The sequence below is a fragment of the Colobus angolensis genome, unplaced genomic scaffold (assembly GCF_000951035.1).
Source record: "Colobus angolensis palliatus isolate OR3802 unplaced genomic scaffold, Cang.pa_1.0 Scaffold141, whole genome shotgun sequence".
In the NCBI taxonomy this organism is placed as follows: domain Eukaryota; kingdom Metazoa; phylum Chordata; class Mammalia; order Primates; family Cercopithecidae; genus Colobus; species Colobus angolensis.
The window spans coordinates 872,106-895,113 of record NW_012114500.1 but is presented as its reverse complement, the minus strand read 5'-3'; the positions used below and the strand labels follow the sequence as shown (position 1 = coordinate 895,113).

Here is a 23,008-nt window from a genome sequence, read left to right as displayed (position 1 = left end):
TGAATGGGTAGCATCCACGCGTTTGTCCAGTGTGCACAGGCTATTTTCCCTGCCAGGGCATTTACTCATCTCCTTCCCATCCTTTACCTCTTATCTTCCATGTCCATTTGACCCACTCTTATCACACTTAGCCTTTAATGGTCCAATCAGCTGTTACCTCATCAAGCAAGCCTTCTCTGAGTTCCCAAGCAATATACGTTTCAACATATATTCTCATAGTAAATCATAGCTCTTATACCATTTGCATCATCTGATATTTGTCTATCTCCATTACTTGATATAAGCTCCTTGAGGGCAAAGACTTCTCTCTCATTTCAATTCCCAGTGGCTAGCACAATGCTGGATTCTAAGCAAGTGCTCAATAAATATTTGCCAAGTGAACAAAAAGGAAAAACACCCAAATCTGGATAGCCAGGGCCCAGTCATAATCTGAATATCAAATCTATTTGATCCTAGATAAATCATTTAATGTAGCTGAACTCTGTTTTCCTCTCTGCTAGACAAAAGCTTATTCACGTGTAGACTCTCTCCTTCATTATCCATCCTCCAAACAGCAGCTTAAGCTCATGTTTTGCCTTGAAAATAAAATTCTACCAAGAAGCGATTTTTCTACGGGAAAAATTCTACCAAGAAGCAATTCAAGCTTCTCCAGAAGCTCCAGAAGCTTGAGCCCTCTTAGAACTGCCCTCACTAAACAGTCCTAAACCTAAGAATGAATAAGAACCAGCAGGTGAAGAGCTTCTTTCCCCTATTTCATCAACACTCTTGACCAAACATCTCTACTGCTCTCACCGAGTGCCACATCGGATTGTGGTACCACTCCAGGAGGTTTCAGGGGACATTTTTCCACAGACCAAAACTAGTGTTCCCTCTTCAAAAGGAAGGTAGAGAAGAAAATAAGACCAGAAAATAAAGGAGGGGAACAAATGCATGCTGATTGGGAAAAAATAGAGGGAAAGAGGACAAATAAAAATGGAAACAATTTAAGCTAGATCTATCACTAGATCGAAAGGAAAGATACAGAGCACCTGTAGTTTCTGAGAGACCCCCACAATGGGCTAAGAGCACAAAATACATTGATGTCTCTACCACCACCACACAGCCCTGTGGGCATACCAGCAAAAAAAAAAAAAAAAATCCTTTTCATGGTAAGCATAAAAAATAAGGCATAAACAATATGGAAGAGAAAGGAAGCAATTTAAAAATCAAAAAGCTGTGTACAGTTGATTTTCATGCTTGAGACTTGGGAAACATGGCTAAAAGGAAGCATATATTTATAAGCTACTAGACATTGAACCTCATTGGCAGTACCTGAAAGGCTGGGACACTGCTCTTGGGTGTCCTTTTGCATCATCCGACCTGCGGAAATCAAAGACAGATGCTCACATATCACCAGGCCACACGTTTTCACAAAGACCACAAGGCACATCAAATGGTATCAACCCAGTAAAAATACTACATTAGCAAAAGGGAGAAACCTTGCAAGTGGATACTAGATTACCCAGAATCAGGCTTGCTATCCCCTTTTCTCATAATACTGCAGAAAATGATAACCTCATCTTTGAGCAGTATGAACCTTTATTCCTTAGATCAGGAACTCGGTAAAGACCCAATCTGACTACAGTGCTACAGTTTCTCCCAGATTCCCTGCGAATCTGTTTGGTGTTTGTCATACCGGCAAAACATCCTTCTGCTATGTGTGTCTCTTATTTATAAGTCAAAGAAATGTTGCTGCTTCCCATTATATTAATTTACAGACTGGGGCCTTGCCACCCAGTATATTGAAATTTTTAAAAAATGATACTTACAAATGTTTGCACCTTTTAATTCCAAAACCTTTTTTTAAACCCAATCTGAACTACCAGCAGGTTTCAAATGTTGTGATCAGAATGCAAGTCTCATCATTGATTCCGGTGAGTAGTTTGAGACTTCAAAGTCAAGATGGCTTATAACTTTACAGGCACAGGTAAGAATTGCTTATTCAATTTTCAAAAATAGAAGGTAAAGCTGAAGACTTAGCTTGGATTGCCAGAGACTGGCATACAATACTTTTCCATACACTATGAGTCAACACAAAAGCCTCAGCACACCTGTGAGGATCCAACACAGGACAAGAAACTCATTCACAGCAGAAGGGGAGAAATCCAAACAGAATTTGAAACAGTCCCAGAGGTAACTGCTTTGCAGCTTAAGGTAGAATTCCAGAGACTGAGATGCAGCAGTTGCTTTTGGTAAACTTCTAAACTTTAGCTACTCCCAACGGTGATAAAATAATTAATAAACAACACGAAATAGCAAACTTAGTATTTGTAGAACAAAATTCAAAAGAGAAGATTACAGATTAAAGAGAAGATTAAATGTTCTATTCACAAAGGGAAGCACACTATGAATTGAAGTGTTTAAAACAGATCTACCTAAATGCACAGGATGGTGAGGTACGTGGCTGTCTCTGACTTTTTAAGGCACGTAGTTTGTCTCCCTGGGTTATACCATTTTTCCTTTCCACATCTTCATCATCTTCTAAGTTATTCTGGAAAAAAATACCCATTCCATAGAAAGGTCAAAATTTGGCTTTATATAGGTTTCTTAATAGATTACATATATAGATATATTTTATACAGATTATCTTAATAAAGATTAAGTCACTAGAGGTACTATGAATCAGCACTGTCAAAGTTTACACAAAAGAACACTCAACTATTTGCCAGTTCAACAGGCAACAAGTCAAATTCCAAATCAAAGAAGCATGGGAATAGATGTGGTAGAATATAAAAGGAGCTGTTTGTTACAATGGACCCCAACAGAGGAGATTCTCTCCTGCAGACACAATCGTGCGTTGGAATATAGCCTAGATACAGAAGGGCCCACAGATGCAGTACAAACATATTTTTAGACACTACCAGGAGCCATCACTGCTAATTCCATAACTTGTTTACAAAAATACAAGATAAAAACACTTTAGGATATCTATACAGTAAGTTTTTAACACAGTAATTATTTTAACACTATAAAAGCACACAAGTTCTTTTCAGAAGGATTTAAAGGACCTTGTTCACTAGATCTTCCCTTCTGAAATAAGTCTTTATTGTTTGAAAAATAGAGGTATCAGGCTAGTCTCTTCAAATGCTAGTCTCTTCAACAGCGCTGATGCAGGGGGAGACACTGATACCCTTAATTTATCGATGAAGAAAGGACACACTCATGGAAGTTAGGAATACTGCCCAAGCTCCCATAAACTCTTAATGACCTTTGTATGACTTCAAAATTAGATTTCTCGTCCCAAGATGCAATGTTCTTTCTAAAATACATGCCACAGCACACTGTCATTGCACCAGTGAAGACTGTATTTTGCCTTTTTTCCTCAACTGAAAAATCAAAGTGCTTGGATTTGCTAAAATCCCTCCCAGCCCTAAGAGTCCCCTCCCTTATTTAAAACTAGAACTCTTGTTTGATGAAAAATATACTTCCATCAGTCACATTTGAGTCATTTCTGATCGCAATACCTCCTCACTCCCTGCCACCTATGTTGGGTTCCACAGGTAACCCTGGGACTCAGTAGGCATGTCCTGAGTAAAAAGACCAAATCTCACTATCACATCTCTGAGTTTAAAAAAGAAATAAAGAAATGCAAAGCACCAGGCCAGTGGGAAAGAAAGAATAAGGACAAAAGCTTCCTAGAGGCAATCCCTTAAAGAATGGGTACAAGTGACACAGCCCAAGACCCCAGGAAAAGTCGTCCTGCCCAAGAAGAATACCAGCTCAATAGTCACAGGATCATGCAGTCTTCATGACAGAGGGTTCTCTTAGAGTCTCAAGTTGCACTTGTAAAAAATCTCCAGGAATCAGTTTTACCATTCAATTCTATTCATACAGTCCCAACGGGGGAGGAACTTACTACCATCAAAGGAAGTCTGCAAGAGCAGGAATCAGGAAGGTCTGAAGGCTAGGCTTGCTAGTGGGATGGTGCACCTGAGAAGGTGGGTTTAGCTTCACCAGGCTGCAGTAAGCACTCAACGTGCTGGGATGTTACCAGTTACTTAGCACAGAGTCAGAGTGTCCTGAATATGAGGTGAGGCCAAAAAGCATATAGGCCGTCATAAGAATGGCCAAGAAAGCTTCTAGGAGGAGCTGACAGAATCCTTACCACAATCAGTTTCATTGTCAACTGGGTACTTTTGCAGGATTTTGAAAACCAGGAACGCTGGTTGTTCCTCCAACTAGGAGGCTCTTTATGTTTCTCACTAGAAACACCTTCAGAATTCTAAATATAAAATGATTCTCAACCTGTAATTCTAAAATTCTACCTTTCAGGTAAGTGTAAAGGTAAAACAGATATAAAAATTTACTACTCATACAATCTTTCTGAGAAAACTATTACAGGATATGCTCTTCAGGAAAAAAGGAAAGATAACATGAGATCCAATAAAATTAGGGACCTAACTGAAGAATATGAAGAAGAGTTATAGAATCAGACTATATAGTTTTGATCCTAGGACTTCACACACACACACACACACACACACACACACACACATACACACATGAGGGCTAAGAATAACCAGTCCAAGTTAGAAGGGAGAAATGTCTTCAGGAAGAGAATGGAATTAGAATGGAATTTTGCTGTGTTGAGATTTCGAAAAAATTTAAAATTGTTTGGCACGACTTTTTAAAGCATTATCTTTTCCTAAATGCATAGAAAACTATGCAAATAAAAAAGGTAATTAAGTCTAGGACAAACAAAGAGAGTGTCAAAAAAGAAAACAGTCACAGTGTACTACTAAGCTCAACCATGAACAATATTTACATAGTAATAATGTGCACATTATTTGATCTAACAAGTATGGTTATATTGGGAGTGGTGGTGACAGTGAGACAGAAGAGCTGCATCGTGTCTACAACAACCAGGAGGCAATAGGAAAATGTCCAAAATTGATCAATTAAAAAACAGCAACATAAGCAAAGTATTTATAATAGAAAAATGGCACTAAAAATATTAGTATAATTTTCCTAGAGGTTTCCCCCTTTGGAAGTGGGTCCACAGATACAGAAAGGTGAGAGAGGAGATTGATATTTTTTGTTGCTAGAATTCAACACTAGTTGATATTTTTTAAGTTGTAATCATATATTGCTTGAAAAGAATAAAAGCATTTTAAAAGATATACCGTTAAACAGAAAATTAAATAACAGTACACTTTAAATTATAATTACTTTACATGTATTTTTCTCTCATTCTATTGTGAATCTTAAAGGTCAAATATTTCTGTAAATTATGATACATTTCAAAATCAGAAAACAGCAAAAATACTACAATACACAGCCATGCACTTAACTACCCAGATTCAACATACTTTTACTTCCTCCCCTCAAGTTTACTTAAACACCCTCACAGGAGCCGCCGCATTGTCTGCAACGAGCCTCATGGGCCACCGTTCTCCCCCAGCTCCTCTCAGGCGAGCAGCTGAGGTGGTGATGACAAGGGCAGGGGTGTTTTTTCTTAAAAAAAAAAAAAAAAGTATTTGGCTAGGCATGGTGGCTCACGCCTGTAATCCCAGTACTTTGGGAGGCCAAGGCAGGTGGATCACATGAGGCAAGGAGTTCAAGACCAGCCTGGCCCACAAAGTGAAACCCCATCTCTGCTAAAAATATAAAAATTAGCTGGGTGTGGTGGCACGTGCCTATAATCCCAGCTACTTGGGAGACTGAGGCATGAGAATCACTTGAACCCGGGAGGCGGAGGTTGCAATGAGCCGAGATCACACCACTGCACTCCAGCCTGGGCGATAGAGACTCTGTTTCAAAATAAATAAATAAATAAATAATATAGATATATAGATATATAGAGAGAGATGCAGATATATTTATGATATATTTTTATGTATCATAAATATATATGCATTTACCATATATATGGAGATATGTTTACCATATGTTTGTCATTAGTAATAAAGTATAGGTAAACATGAAAAAATATTAAAATCACCTATATATTTACTATCAAAAGCAAAACACATTAACATTCTGGCACATAGTCTTCCAGAATTTTCCCTGCACTATATAAAACCCTCAACCTACTTCTTCCTTACAAAAAGAGGTTGTATTATATACATATGCTGCTTTGTAACTTTTTTAACTTAAAAAACATATTGTGAAAGTTTTTCAGGCACATTTTTTAAAATCTCTGTCATTTTATGGCTCCATAAAATTCCATTGTCTAGATATGCCTAATGTTATTATTTAACTGATACCCTAGGTTATACTGTTCTCTTTCATCACTATAAACAGCCTCAACAAACATACTCTCATATATACCCGGTTTATGAACACTCTCTTATTATTGCCTTAAGACAAATTCATAGAAGTGGGATTCTTTTTAAAGTCATCTTCTACATGATCAAATTGCCCTCCAAAAAGGTTGTACCATTGTAAATTCCAACTAGCAATGTTTCAGAGCTTTTTATTCCCTAAACGTTTGTCAATACTGCATACATTTTTAATACATTTGATAGGCATAAATAGCATTTCATCATTTAAATTTGTGTTTCTTCCATTTCTAGGGAAGTAGAACCTTTTTAACGTTTACCAGCCAGGAGGGTTCCCATATTGTTTTATTTGTGTACACAGTATTTTCGTGATTTGTAAGAGTTCTTTATACCCACAAACCCCCCTCATTTGTATATGTTGCATATATTTCCTCCCATTGATCACTGTGAGAATGAATTGGAGGTCAAGACTCGGGGGGGGACACATTTAAGTGGTCATCATGAGAGATAATGGATTGGATTAGGGTATGGGAAACTGCAGGGGAGCCCAGACTTGGGGTGAGGGAAGAAGGGGGAAAGATCCAGACAGGCAATACAGGTCTGAAAAAATTTACTAAAATGTAAACCATATTATTTTTTGTCTAAACTAATCTTCTTTTATTTTGTCTCTGTGGCCATTGTACAAAAGTGTGGGGCATTTTTAGGACTAAGAGAGATACAACATATAAACTATAAAATTCTCAGTGATTAATAAATAGCCTTCAAATTCAACAAAAATAGTTAACATTATTCAAAACATATTTACATTAAATTACAGAATTAAGAAACTAAAAAGCTATATGGAAAAGGACTTTGGCCTCCTGGAATACTGAATAAGATACACAGATATAAATATAACAAGCCTTATATTTATTAGGGGATTGATCCTATAAGATACACCAGGTCATAAGAGCCTGGAGGAGGAAAATGTTTATTAGCAAATGCAGTACAATATATTGTGTGGCACAAATCAATCTCATGAGTTGGTAGCCAGGAGAAAGTTTGAAAACTTTTCTCATCAGGTGCTGTTAGGCCTCCTTCCTTATACCAGATTCATTCTTCATGACAACTAAAGAACACATTCACAAATCACAAATGAGGAGAACCCACCCTGGGCCTCCATTCTGCCCGTAGGCTCCAGCCCCTCTCCCTACAAAATGCCAGGGCAGACTCCCTCTTGTCCTAAGCTGGTCCAGGAGAAGCAGATTCCCTGGAATCCGCTGAAAAGAAACAAAACCACATGGCTGATGTGCTGGCAACAATGAAGAACCCTACCTAGTCCAGGGAAGACCCTCCTATCTTTGTCCCCCAAAGGAAAGGGGTCTGCTCTCAGACACCCCATTGCCCTTTGGAGGATATAAGCAGCAACACTCTTTCTTTTGGATACTGGACTGCCCTACATAAAGGCAAAAAAATGACAGTAAACTAAAATACTGTACCAAAAGAAGTACAATTAAAAAAAAAAAAAAAAAAAACCAAGAGTGATGACCTAGTGAAAGAACAAATAACACCATAAAGAATAAATATTTTATTCCACCAGTTGTTTTCTCCACACACAATCATGTCCACAGATTTCAGCTGGATAAAGTAATTGCTGACCAAAACGTAAACAAAATCATGGCACAGTAAGCTATAGGAAAGGCTATGGAAAGTCTCACCAAGAAGAGATCTATGAGACAGAATATAGCACACTAGGGAATAAAGATGGAAGAGTCATAACAGAAAAATGACATAAATAGACAGTTTAAATAGAAATGAGTAAAAATAGAGGTCCAAGAACTGGAAGATAAAGATGAGAATGGAAATTTTAGCAGATTTTAATAAATTGGCTAGGAAAGGTGGCTGGGTCATCTCTAAAGTTCTTTTCAGCTCTCAGATGTTGAACCTACAGATGTTAAGTGTTGGGGAAAGGCAAAGATGTCCTCTTTATAATAAGCTGCTTCTGATCAATAAAAAGTTTGAATTTATCAGAGATACCCACATCTCTCTTCTGGCTGCCCCACTCACTGCCACTGGTTGGGACCTTTAAAACCTGGACCTCCCCATCACCAGCTCCCTGGCCTTCCACCCTCAGCCCTATATGACACCATGGCCAGAGTGATCTCCTGACACCATGATTCAGTGTGCTGTCACTCCCCTGCTTAATAACCTCTGGTGGATCCCAATGGCATTCAGATTAGAACTGGTCTTCACCGTCATAAGGTGGGGAAAGAAACGTGCTTAAAAGCAGGACATTAGAGATTTAATTTTTACTTCATAGATTTTTCTAAGATGCAACCTGCTTATGAGTACTTGATGGATTTTATAAATCACAATATCTCAAAGATGTAATTAAAACAGCTACATTCTTGTCTACTTGATTGTTAATTTGTAGGAACTTGGCTGAATATTAGCAGCACCTGTATCTAATTAATATCACTAAGTCAAGAGCATCTACTGATTGGCATGCTAATAACGGACTATAGCCCTAAAGTAGAAAGACAAAATGTAAAAACCGTTGTTATTCCAGGAGAAGTTTATTAGCAGGAATGGTTACAGTTTTGCTCAAAATTACTGTATATAATTTACTGAAGCCACAATGAAGACCTCACAGAGAGCTAGCAGAGTATAGTGAGAGGCCTCCTGGGAGGGTTGCTGAGTGCACAGACTTTGGAGCCAGAGCACAGAAGTTCAAATGACCACCTCACCATGTACTTAGGATCTTGGGCAGATGGTTTGACCTCTAACTCAGGTATGTCTCCTGTAAATGGGCCTAGTAACACTGCCTATTTCATATGCCTACTGTAAGGATTAAAAGAGTTCATTAATGTCAAGTGCCTAAAACAGTTCCTGGCACATAGTGCCTTCATGCTAAGATCCTGATTTAATATTTGCACTTTAAATAAAGTACTTTAAATCCCATCTTTAAAAATAACTCCAAGCCATAATGGACCTATAGGCCCTAAATGTTAAAGTGAGCACTTATTGCTAGTACTATTTTGTATTTGAGGACATAATGCACTTGTGTAGCTTAGATTATTACCAATTTCATGCCTCTGTCCTTTTTTTTCTCTGAAACTATAAGCCTTCTTCATCCATTCACATAATACTGATTAAGGCCTTTGGTCAAAAATAGAATCGTGATGACGACAAATAAACGTCTCTACCTTCCTAGAGAGTATGGGAAGGAGGGATGAGGACTGAGGAGGAAAAGTTTAGTGCCAGGCAGGAGCAGGGAGCAGGGAGCCTAACCTACATCTACAGGATGGGCTGTGTATATTTCATAGTGCCCAGTCCAGCACTGAAGTCCAGGCTCCATAAAAGTGAAGCCTCTATTTTATTTCTCATAACTCTAAGTTGACAAAGAACATTCATTAAAACCACAGCCTAGTCCATCACTATGATCTGCATCATTCTGGTTGTTTTCCTTTCACCTACATCCTAAGCACTAAAAAAACTGTACTTTTTTTTTTTTTTTTTTTGAGATGGTCTCGCTCTGTTGCCCAGGTTTTTTTTTTTTTTTTTTTGAGATGGTCTCGCTCTGTTGCCCAGGCTGGAGTGCAGTGCCACGATCTCAGCTCACTGCAACCTCCGCCTCTTGGGTTCAAGTGATTCTCATGCCTCAGCCTCCCAAGAAGCTGAAACTACAGGCATGTGCCATCACACCTGGCTAATTTTTTTTTTCTATTCTTAGTAGTGATGGGGTTTCATTATGCTGGCCAGGCTGGTCTCAAACTCCTGACCTCAAGTGATCCATCCGCCTCAGCCTCCCAAAGTGCCAGGATTATAGGCATAAGCCACGATGCCCGGCCTAAAAAACTATATTCAAATTCTCCAAATCTGGTAATACAGAGCTTCTTAGTAACTAATCACAAGAAAATTACTGTAGGCCTAGAAAGAAAAAAATAATTTAGAATCTCTGCTTTAATCTTTTTTTTCAAGGCAATCTCAAGAGGAATACTGCTTTTTTGCACTTTCTATATATACAAACTAAGTAAATCCAGAAATTCCATGGACTTTCACCCTCCATGCAACTTGAAACACATTAAATTCTTAGAGCATTCTCAATCTATTTTTCCATGCGCAATTTATAAGAACAATAAAAACATCAATAACTCTGTTAAGTCCAATTTTGAGCAAGCTAATATTCCATATTCATGTGATATTCCAGAGCTGGCACCAGATAAGCATGGCAAGAAAAGTGCTTGTAAGAGTTACTTGCACAAAGCCATTAACTAGCTAATAAAGTAGTCCAAGAGCCTTATACATGATGCTGTGTAAAATATTCACCATACCATCATTCTGTAGCATCTCTGAATTCTTTCATTTCTGCCCTTGAATTTCAGAAACAATAGCATTTCAATGGCTAAAACTAAAATAATGATGGGGGGGTGCTATGGTCTGAATATTTGTAGCCCCCAAAATTCATATGTTGAAATCCCAACCCCCAACGTGATGGCATTAAGAGTTTGTTTGCTCTTTTTGCCATGTGAAGATGCAGAAGGTGCTGTCTATGAACCAGTAGGCAGGCCCTCACCAGACACCAAATCTGTTGATGCCTTGATCTTGAATTTCCCAACCTGCAGAACCGTGAGAAATAAATTTCTGTTGTTTATAAGCCGCCTAGACTGTAGTGTTTTGTTACAGCAGCCCAAATGGACTAAGACCAGGGAGTAGACTTACATATACTTATATTTAAAACTGACTTATTTTAAATTCCAATCATACTGCATTCCTTACCCTCACAGTGATACATAAATGTTAAGTATTCTTAAGATCGACAGATTGGGGATTAAAAGAGTATGAGAATAAAATGTTCTAACTACCAGATGTTAATCTAATCAAGATTATGATATAGAAAGTACTATGTTCCTGCAAGGTAAACATGTTTCTCAGATAACAGGATTAACTTTATGTTTGTCTTTTCAGAGTTCATAACTCAAAGCCCTGTTTACCTGAACTCAACCTGGGAAGGAAATGCTGACTAGAGCAAGAAAAAGGTATTCTTGCTTAGCTATATTATCACATTAAAATCTTAGTTCAGAGCCTTTCTTTTTATTTGCTCTTAATAGGTGAGACTGGAACACAGAGACAAGAAAGTCAACAAAGGCTCTAACATCAACATGACCTTGGATAAGGTGTATATTTCATCAGGACAGATGACTTAAATGGGTAAACTTAGTCACCTCACCAGTGGCCATCCTGGAGAACAGAGCACTAGGTTTAAAAATCAGTTCTTCCAACGGTCTCCATCCTTTTGTCCTTGAAAGAAAACTCACGCTCCCAATCTCCAAGCACTCTGGCTTTCTTGCTAAAAAGAAATCTGTTTGGGATGCCAATCATTAACCTAAGAGAGCTATGATATGTTCCTTCCATTCTGGGTTCCTTGTGGGCTAAGCTTGAGCCACAGTATTTGGTTTAAGGCCCTTGTCCAGGTCTAATGGGTCACTCTTTAATAGAATGTAAATCTACATTGTTGCTTCTATATTTTTTCTTTTTCTTTTTTATTTTTTAGACACGGGTTCTTGCTCTGTCGCCCAGGATGGAGTACAGTGGTGCCAACATAGCTCACTACAGCTTCGACTCCTGGGCTCAAATATCCTCCCACCTCAGTCTCCCAAGTAACTGGGACCACAGAGGCACACATCACCCTGCCTGGCTTGTTCCACTATTTTGAACAGGTCTTTTTTTTCTTTCTTTTTCTTGCTCCTTTAGAGGTATAAAAATATAAGCCAGACACTTAGCTTCACCTTAGGCATAACGTGGTAGAAAGACTAAACTAGAAATTGAATGCCCAGTTCTCAAAGTGGCCCCACTACTAAACAACCCTGGAACTTTAGTTTCTTGTCTTTACAATATTGGAACCAAACAAATGGTTTCAATGTTGTTTCTAGTCCCAAAAATGCTCATAATCCTAATTCTTAGTAAATCTCTTCTATTTTTATTCAGAGGTAACAGGGTGTAATATAAAAAAACACAAGCTTGGACTCAGACAGACATGGATTGAACCATGTTTGACACTGAGGTTAGAACATCTCTGATACACAATTTCCTTCCTATAAATAGAGATAGTATTACCTAACTCACCAGGTAGTTATGAATATTAAATCAGACAATATATGTCAACTATTTAAGGTGGTTTGTTTACAGTAGAGCTTTAATTTTTTTAAAAGAGTTGCCCTAATCATGTTTTCAAGTCGGCACTTACTTTAGAAATCAGCATGAATTTGAGGCTTTCAAAGCACCACTTGTGGTATGTATTATTTCAATTGTCACATTAAAATTTTTCTTCTTGATATCTATTTTAATTTTCAAATAGAAAGTTTGCTTTTCTGTTTCCTTTCTGTAAATATTCTTCCCTACCAGAGTAGCCTCCTTTATAATTTACTCCTTAAATTATACCTTTTTTTTTAAGGGCAACTGGTTTCTTTCCTCTGCTTCTTGCTATATAGATGGATGACTCTACATCTAAAAACCTGGCACTCTCGGCATCCAGAGAAAAGACACTGCTATGTTATATATGTCCAACTGAGAAACAAATGCAGAACATCAGTTTTAAGATAGAATCTTCCTAGGGAAAACTTACCTCTCCAAATCGTTCCACGTTTTGTATTTTTGAAAGATTTCCACCAATAGACATATCATCTAGGCTAGAAAGAATTTTATTAATACTTCCTTCACTGGATGGTCGATTTTTCAGTTTGGATCGGAAAATGTCTCCTTGGACCCACAACGATGCTTGTTTTCTGTAAAAACAAGCAGCAAAAAAAAAAAAGACATGAAAAAGTTATCTTTAAAACAATCTACTCTTATCTCAAACGCATGATGTCTTATAAAGGAAAAGATTTAGCAAATAAGCATTTACAAATCAGACTAGAAAATTATATCTTAGAATAAAGAACAATGAAGTCACTTTCAAAAAGCCAAAATAAGGTTCTATATTCAACACAAATGTCATCCTCCAACATTTGTCTATACAGTTGACTGCTGAAGTCCTCAGATGCTTAGAACAAATTCCACAGCAATAAATATTATGAGCCTATTTATCTTTTAAATATAAATTTGAAATCTTCAATTTCTCAAGTAGCAATTTAATATGCCTGTTTATAAAAACAGAGAGAATAACTGGACTCAAAACTGTAGATGAAAGAACTTGGGAGATATTACCCAAAAAGTACTACATACCTACTTTTGGGTGGTACCATGAAAGGCCCTCACATATAACTTTTAAAACCTACTCTTAGCATCTAAAAGCAAGGCTTATAGCCTCAATTACATTGTCCTTAGAAAAGAAAATGTGTTTGAAGTTCATGTATAAATTTTCTTTCATTCATTAAGGCACAATCACAACTGTTTTCAAAGTTATACGAAGATAATTTAAAATATGTAAGCAAAATGACATTCTGAGGATTTTATTTTTATTGATGGGATCACCTTCATACATTTCCTCTAAGATAAACTATCCCATAAAATCACTTTATTTTTATCCTATAACATACTTTACAGAATAGAATTAAACTAAAAACACTGGTTCATCATAAAAAATATCAACATCCAGTGAAATAATAGCATTATCAAGAAGATGCCACCAGTAAGAACAGATTTCTTTTTAAAGCAACAGGATTGAGTAATACTTTCTCACAAAGATTTCACATACCACATAAAATTCAGATTGAAACACTGATCATTAGAGAAATGCAAATTAAAACCACAGTGAGATACCACCACACACCAGTAAGAATGGCTATTATCAAAAAGTTAAAAAATAACAGATGCTGGTGAGGTTGCGGAGAGAAAGGAACACTTATACACTGTTGGTGGGAGTGTAAATTAGTTCAACCATTGTGGAAAGCAGTGTAGCAATTCCTCAAAGAGTGAGAAACAGAATTACCATTCATCCCAGCAATCCCACTACTAAGTATATATCTTGAGGAATATAAATCATTCTACCATAAAGACACACATATGCAAATGTTCATACAGCACTATTCACAATAGCAAAGACAAGGAATCAAACTAAATGTCCATCAGTGATAGACTGGATAAAAAAAAATGTGGTACATATACACCATGGAATACTATGCAGCCACAAAAAAGAATGAGATCATGTCATTTGTGGGAACACAGATGGAGCCTCCCAAACCTGCACAGTGTGCACATGTACCCTAGAACTTAAAGTATAATATATGTATATATATAGATATCTATATCTTTTGATATATCTCTCTATATATATATAGAGAGAGAGTTAGGTTGAAAGGAATAAAAATCATGATAAAAAAAAGAGAAGATTCAGCTCTGTCATAAATATTGAGAAATTCAGATAAATGAAACACACAGGAAGGACAGGATATATGGATGAAAGACTGAATCCCTGTCTCTCAAGAAGGGATTTCTAGTTTAGGATGAGAAAAGCAAACATATGAAGTCCAATGTTATAAACTGTATCATCAGGATTTGCACAGGACTTCAGGAAAAGAGGCCCCTTACTCAATCTGAAGGAATCAAAGAGAAGTTCCCCAACATTCCAGAAGTATCTGGAAAGATGAGCAGGACTTACCCAGCTAAGAGTATTGCCAAGCAAAGAAAACAGCGTGGTCTGGAAAAAGTGATATCAAAGAAAACAGCACGTTTATGAACATGAATTGTTTAATTTGGCTGAAGCAGAGGCTATGAGAGATGGGCCCTGCATGTCATCCTAAGGAATTTAAATTTGATCCCCAAAATAAAGGAAAGACCTTTTAAAGGTCTTCAGGAATGAAAAATAAAGTGGAAACAGAGGAGAAGAAGGACCTAAAAGGCTAGTTGAAAAAAATTCCAATTCCAAAAGAAGTTATAAAATGAAAATTCTGATGCTGCTGCCAACCTAAAGATGAAAATTACAAAGTGACAACTTTCACTTGCTTGGTTTGAAAGACGCAATCTGTCCCATCTCTGGAAAGGCTTGATTTGAACCTGAATATTAAAGATGAATAAGGTGTCAGAGCTGATTTGTGTGTTGCTAAGCAATGCTGTACGCAAGTGCTTCTTGAGAAAAAGCAGCACTTCACGCAAATTCCTTTTTATTGAAAATGCAAACCATGCTAGCTTTTATTGTGGTGTCTATTACTCCCTAAAAGCCTCATCTCAAACAAAAGAAGTAAAACATGTATTTTTAAGCATTTAGTATTTAAAAATCAAATCTTATGAAGCTAACACACCAGCTCAAAGTACATTCTCCAAGAATATGGTGCATTTTCTAAGACAGCATGAAATTTACTGACCCTCTGCTAATAGGGCATGTGCTTTAAAATGACAGGAAGGGATGTGTCTTGGTTTGAACAGAGCCTTAAGAAGTACAGCCAGTGCTGGGGTCATTGTTTTCAGCCATGTTCTTGCCCTGGGTTAGTTGGGCTTAGGCTAGCCAGGCATGGGACATAAGAAAATAACTAAATTATTTGGCTTGTGATTAGCCAAGTTACAGTTGATTCTGATCTAGAGCCTTCACAGGTCTTTTTTTACATCTACTTTTAATATTCCTCTAATGAAATCCAAGTCAGTTGCACTGTTATAGTGAATATTCCTAGTTCTGAGTACAGAACACAATGGCAGCCAGCCATTGTGCAGGCTTCTGTGTGTGGCTGACCTGTCCTCCTTCACTTCCCTAAGCCCAGCCTAATCCCATCTCCACACCAACCGAACTCTTCATCTTCATCCTTCTTCCATCCTGGACACATTTTCCCAAAAAACCCAACCCTGACCACAAAGTCCATCCAAAGCCACTATTTGGTCACTTCAAGTAGAAACATAACCCACTTTCTAGCTTGGCCTAGGCCTACTCTAGCCATGACTTGAGTACCAATCTGTTTTGTGTGCCTTCTATTCCACCAGCCCAGAGTTATTACGAAAACAGAGACAGTTCCTGGCCTAAAGAAGTGGGCTAACAAAATGGTCTAACTTGCTATCAAAGGAAGACAGATGGGAATCTGTAACCAAGATGCAGAGGGTGGGACGGCGATAGGTATTCAAGGAGTTCTTCAAATGCTGCGATACAAGTGGATGATTCACTAGGAAGATGTTTAGAGAATTTCTGAAGGTATAATGGAAGGCAGTTAATTGTGAAACATACTAGAAAATGAAGTTAGAAGGAAAAAACTGAGAAAGGGAATTCTCCAAAAGACTCAACTAACTAAATCTAGTTTAGGTATAGAACCCTATAATCAGAAGCTAGATCATTGGAGTGTCATGCCAAAATGCAAACTTCATAACTAAACCTAATACGTTACTGCTTACTTTTTTACTGCTTAAATACTTTTCCCCCCATCTCTAATCCTTTTCATATAGTTTTATTCAGAGCACACAAAACAAAACAAACAAAAACCATTCATGGTAAGGATACAGAGGAGACCCCTCATTCATTGCTGGTGGGAATGAAAAATGGTACAGCCATTGTGGAAAACAGTTTCACAGTTCCTCAGAGGGTTACACACAGAATTACCACCTGATCTAGTAACTTCACTTTTAGGTGTATACCCAAAATCATTGAAACTGGGGATTCAAATAGATACTTGTGTACCAATGTTCATAATAGTTGCATTATTCGCAATAACCAAAAGGTAGAAATAACTCAAATGCCCATCAACAAATGAATGGATAAATAAAATGGGATATATACCACACAATGGAATTATTCAGCCTCAAAAAGAAATTCTGATACGTTACAACATGGATGAACGTTGAAAATGTGCTAAGTAAAATAAGTCAGACACAAAAGGACAAATATTGAATGATTCCATTTGCATGAGGAATCTAGAACAGGCAAATTCATAATGTCAGAAAATAGAACAGAGGTTTCCAGAGACTTGGGTAGGGGTTGGAGATAATGGGGATTTATTGTTTAATGGGTACATAGTTTCCGTTTGGAACGATGAAAACATTCTGGAAATAGTGGTGATGGCTGCACAACATTATGAACATATATAAAGTCACTGAATTATACACATAATAATGGTTAAAATTGTTAAGGTTTATGTTATACATATTTTACCATAATACAAAATAAATTTAAAAATTCAGTCTTCTATCCAGAGTAATAACTGGCATGAGTATTTAATAATAAATTTCTGATGCAACCACTGCCAAAGATTCTGATACATACTTAATTATCCTTAATACTTGAACCCATATTAGGATTTTATTTTTGCTTAGCCAGTAGTTCCAGTGTCAACTGGCAGTCAACACATGGATCAGATAATGCAGCAGTAACTGTTGAAAAGAAAATCAGAAACTTCTATAACTGAGTGTTACTACAAAATGTCATTTTCAATAAATAGTGTAAACTCAAACCTATGGAGTATGCCTGTAATTCTAATAAAACACAGTATCTTGTATTGTTAAATTCTGATTTTTATAGTATTTCGGATTATAATTTCTGTATTTTAGGAAACACAAAATTTTAAATCCTTAAAACAGGTAATTAAAAATTTTTAGCCTATATTCCTTGACCTACTGCATGTATCTAAAAGGAAACCATAAAAGGAAATGGTACAGGTATGCAAAGGCATACAGAGTGAATATAATGGACTGTGGAGACTATGGGCAAGAGAGATTTAAAACTACATATTGGGTACAATGTACACTACTCAGGTGATGGGTGCACTAAAATCTCGGAGTTCATACTATACAATTCATCCATGTAACCAATAACCACTTGCATCCCAAAAGCTACTGAAATTTAATTTTTTTTTAATTTTTCAAAAAAAAGAAATGATAGAAGTCAATCTCAACTAAAACTCAAACCATTATTGTTAGACTTTTTCAAGCATTTTCCATTTTCTAAACAGATGTTTTTCATCTTATTTTTGGTAATTCCTGAAATAAAAAAAGCAATGGTTTAACTATTAATTTCTGATCTAGCTCAATTCAATTGTGAAACTTACCAAATGCTATCCATACCAAAGTAAGATGTAGCCCAAGTTGATATCTATAGTGTAAGGATGAGCCAAACACCCTTGTTATTGAATGTAGTTCAAGGACCAGCAGCATCGCATCACCTAGGAGCCTGTTAGAAATGCAGACTCTCAGGTCTCACCTCAGACCTGCTGAATCATAGACTGCACTGAACAAGATCCCCCAATGATTCCTAGGCACTTTCATGTTTGAGAAGCACTGAAGACAATGGAAGGCTTGCAACAAAGTTAGAATTCTGAAAATATCCAACTAAGTAGAAACTGATGAAGACATCTATAGTAATAAAGTAAAACAGGGGAATTTCTGATTTATGGATTTAAGAATGAAAAAGAGTTCAACCATAATATTGTGCTTCTTAAAGATAACCTCGTTCAAAATGGAAGCTCTGCTTTACAGAGACAAAACTTCCTGTAAGAGCCAGGTTTAGGCTTTATGTGAGTTCTCTCTGTCTCAGGAGGAAATGCAAAATAAAAACAATGCCATATTGGGCCCCATAAGTAAAGGATTTCCATGAAGTGAAAATCCCCATGGGAGCCCAACACTGGTCCCTCAATGATCCCTTTATAATGAATGAAAGCTTTAACAGATCATGATCCCCGAGGACACAGACAGATCTATCTATCTGTGATACAGGTTATGTATCACAGATAGATAATGATACCCAAGGTCAGGGGAATATTCACACAGTAAACGTTCAATAAATAGAATCAATCAAATTGTAAAAGCAGCCTGACTCCACCTTCATAATTCTAAAGGTTGTCTCTGAGGACGTTGAGTCCAGAGTTGGCTCAAAAACAAAAAGATGTATTTTTACATCATTTTAAGAACCTTGAGGATGTTTGATAGAAGACACATTTGGGATTCAGAATGGTATTTTTGGTTTAAGAACTTTATCTTTAAATAGAAGAAAAACACCTGATGGTTGTTTTGCAAATAGAGAGTCTTATTTATATCCTTTAAAAGTTTAAATACAAAATTTCAGACTGTAACAAAGGAGAGGTCAGCCAATATGTAAATTCATCAACAACTCAAAAGGATGCTAATAAACATCTCTCTTACTGCCAGTGAATAAGAGGGCTGCTTGTTTAAGACACGGCAATGAAACACCTGGACATATTTTGGTCCTCAAGGACTAGGAGGATATGACAAACCAGCCTTTATAAGTCAGAGCTTTGGAATTAACATTCTCTAAAAAGCACTGATTGACTTTTCACCTTTAAAAGAATACAATCACTTTAACTTGTTCAGTTATTTTTGACAGGTGAAAACCTAACAGAAAACGTTTTTACCCTCTTATTTCTTGCTTAATGAACACGTTACTTATTCATGCTTTTGCGTCATCATTGACTTCATACTCTTCGTCTCTCCGATCATTAGTCTTCAAAGCCTTGTATTTTTTTTTTCTTGAAATGTCCCTGGTACCCATCTCTAACTCTTCAGTCCAACTTCTGTCCTCTTTTGATAAGTCCTTGTCTCTCTGAGATGGATGATAATGGTCTCCTTTTTAGCCTCTCTGATTCCAATCTCCATCCACCCAATTCATCTTACACATTGTTGCAACTCAAGCTTCCTTAAATAACACTTAAGTCACACGACTCCTCTATACACTCTTATTCATCATACTTTCTAATTTGGAGTATTTGGAATTAAATACTCCAAATTAGAAAGTATGACGAATAAGAGAAGTTCAGAATATGCATGTTCATCACTAGGATCTGCATCTCTTACTGTAATATTTGCTATCTATACAAAGCAGATGTATTAATTTCCTAAGGATATTGTAAAGCACTGCTGTAAATGTGGTGGTTTAAAAGAACATACATTTACTTTCTTACAGATTTGGAGTTAGATTTCTGAAATCAGTTTCACTGAGCTAAAGCAGTGACAGTAGGCAGGGCTGGTTTCAATAGAGGCTTTGAGGAGATAATTTGTTTCCTTGCCTTTTTCAATTTAGAGTGGCTGCACATACTCCTTGGCTTATGGCTCCTTCCTCCATCTTTAAAGTGCATCAATCCAATCTCTGTTTCAGTCATCATATCGGCTTCTCCTCTAAATGGCTCCTCCTGGGTCCCTCTTCTAAGGACACTGTGATTATATTGAGCCCACCCAAATAATCCAGGATAATCTCCCCACATCAACATCCTTAACTTAATCACTTCTGCCAAGTCCTTTTTTCCATATACAGTAACATTCACAGCTGGCACAATTCACAGGGATTAAAACATGCATATATTTGGGGAGACACTATTCAGACTGCCACAGCAGATTCCATGCTGAAAATTATAGCCAGACTAATTACCTTAAAATATAAGGCAATAACACCATTTCTGGAAAATGAAGTAGATGTACTTTTCCCTATTCTTCCCAATAACTAGAATTTAAAATCCTATATATATTTAAAAAAAAATAACAAGACTCTGAAAGATAGAAAAGAAAAAGGCAGATTGGTTGGAACTTTGAGACCTAAGTAATAAAATGGTGGTGAGTTCCTCGAGTTTTCTTTTTGCCTTACTTAGGCCAGTCTTAGGGCTGAAGAAGATAATGACCCAAAAATGCCAACAGAGCTGGGGTTTTTTTGTGTTTTTTTTTGTTATTTTTTTGCGACGGAGTCCTGCTCTGTCACCCAGGCTGCAGTGCAGTGGCGCAATCTCGGCTTACTGCAACCTCCGCCTCCCCGGTTCAATTGATTGCCTCAGCCTCCAAAGTAGCTGGGATTACAGGCACCTGCCACCACACCCAGTTCATTTTTGTATTTTTAATAGAGATGGGGTTTCATCATGTTGACCAGGTTGGTCTCGAACTCTTGACCTCATGTGATCTGCCTGCCTTGACCTCCTAAAGTGCTGGGATTACATGCATGAGCCACCGTGCCCAGCCCAGAGCTGATATTTTTAAAGCCCAAAGAAAAACCTGCCCTGTCTAGTCAAAGGAACAGGAAAAGGGTATCCTAGAAGACAAAAAACGTTTCAACAACTGCTCTTCTCCAGCCAAACCCCACAGGAAAAAAACTGTGGCCCTAACCCTGACAGCCAGCAAAGACTGAGAGGGTATCCTGGATTTCCACGCTGCCAGGCTGTAGGCAGGCACCCCTATACCCTTTGTCAGTCACTCACCAGAGAAGTGTTAAAGAAGGCTAAGTTGGGAGTCAGATAATGAGATCCCCCAGTTTTGGCCCCACTCCTCACTAAGGTATTAATGGTGGAACCTGGAAGTCTACCTCAACCAGGCAGTGACTAACAACCCTCCCTTATCAGCTGGAGTGGTGTCACAGGAGGCCTAGTGGAGAGTGAAGACTTTCACCAACACCCTTCAGCAACAAGGTGACCCCTATTACAGTGTCAGTACAGACCAGATGGGAAGCTAGAACTCCCACCTCCACCCACCAGCAACAAGAAGTCTCTCAACCTTGGACATCAACAGAGGCTGAGTGCAGAATCCAGATTCCTGCCTCCACCTGGTAGTAGCAATGTGGCAACCCCCCAACCCCCAAACCAACTGCCACCACCTTCCCCTGCTGGAGCAGTGTAAGAAGCCAGATACAACAGAATGTTTAAGTAAGATCCAGAGTCTCACAACATACTAGGAAAATGTTCAGGTTAACATTTTCTGACCTTGACATTGACTGAATGAAAAGAGATGATCACTAAATGCCAACACCAAGATGACAGAGATGTTAGAAGAATTTGACAAAGATTTAAAAGTAGCCATGACAAAAATGCCCCAACAAACAACTACAAACACACACGAAACAACTGACAAAATAGGAAGTTTCAGCAAAGAAACAGATATAAAGAAAACCAAATAGAAAGTTTAGAATAGTATATAAACAAAATGTAATGGCCGGGCGCAGTGGCTCAAGCCTGTAATCCCAGCACTTTGGGAGGCCGAGACGGGTGGATCATGAGGTCAGGAGATCGAGACCATCCTGGCTAACACGGTGAAACCCCATCTCTACTAAAATATACAAAACTAGCCGGGCGAGGTGGCGGGCGCCTGTAGTCCCAGCTACTCGGGAGGCTGAAGCAGGAGAATGGCGTAAACCCGGGAGGCAGAGCTTGCAGTGAGCTGAGATCCGGCCACTGCACTCCAGCCTGGGCGACAGTGCAAGACTCTGTCTCAAAAAAAAAAAAAAAAAAAAAAAGTAAAATTCAGTGAGTGGGTTAAACGGCAGAATTGAGAGATGAGAGAATTTGTGAAGTTGAAGATAGAATAGTAGAAACTATCCAATCTGAATAACTAAGAGAAAATAAACTAAAAATAAAATGAAGAGAGTCCCAGAGAGCTGTGGGACTTACAAACCTAACACTCATGTCAACAGAGTTCCAGAAGGAGAGGAAAAAGAGGACAGGGTTCAGAAAGTACTTAAGTAAATAATAGCTGAAAAACCTTCCAAATTTGACAAGGCATAAACCTAAACATTCGAGAAGCTGAGTAAACCTCAAAAAAGGATAATTCCAATGAAATCCACACCCAGACACATTGCCAAAATAGTGAAAACTACAAACAAGCAGAAGGAAATAAATATAAAAACATGAACCAATGAAATTAAAAACAAAAAAAAAGGAGAAAATTAATGAAACAAAGAGCTGATTCTTTGAAAAGATCAATAAAATTGTCAAACTTCTAGCGAGACTGACAAAGGGGAAAAAAATACATAAATTACTAACATCGGCGTGAGTCACTCTGTTCCCCTGGGTTAGGAGCGGGACTTTGCCTCCCGCCTGGGGTCTGCATTTCAGCTCCAGCTTCAGCGACTCATCCCAGCAGGCTGACCCCCTCCA

The 23,008-nt window shown here is 37.7% G+C and overlaps 1 protein-coding gene across 3 annotated transcripts in view; it reads right to left on the bottom strand.

The window, feature by feature from the left end:
* CDC14A (cell division cycle 14A) overlaps positions 1 to 23,008 on the bottom strand; it is a 183,025-nt gene that overhangs the window by 23,018 nt on the left and 136,999 nt on the right. For all 3 annotated transcript variants that reach the window (XM_011935181.1, XM_011935180.1, XM_011935179.1), the window contains exons 11-13: positions 12,865 to 13,024; positions 2,415 to 2,530; positions 1,312 to 1,359 (exon numbers count right to left, since the gene is read on the bottom strand). In XM_011935181.1, the coding sequence (XP_011790571.1) occupies positions 1,312 to 1,359; positions 2,415 to 2,530; positions 12,865 to 13,024 (324 nt within the window). The remainder of the gene's footprint in view (positions 1 to 1,311; positions 1,360 to 2,414; positions 2,531 to 12,864; positions 13,025 to 23,008) is intronic.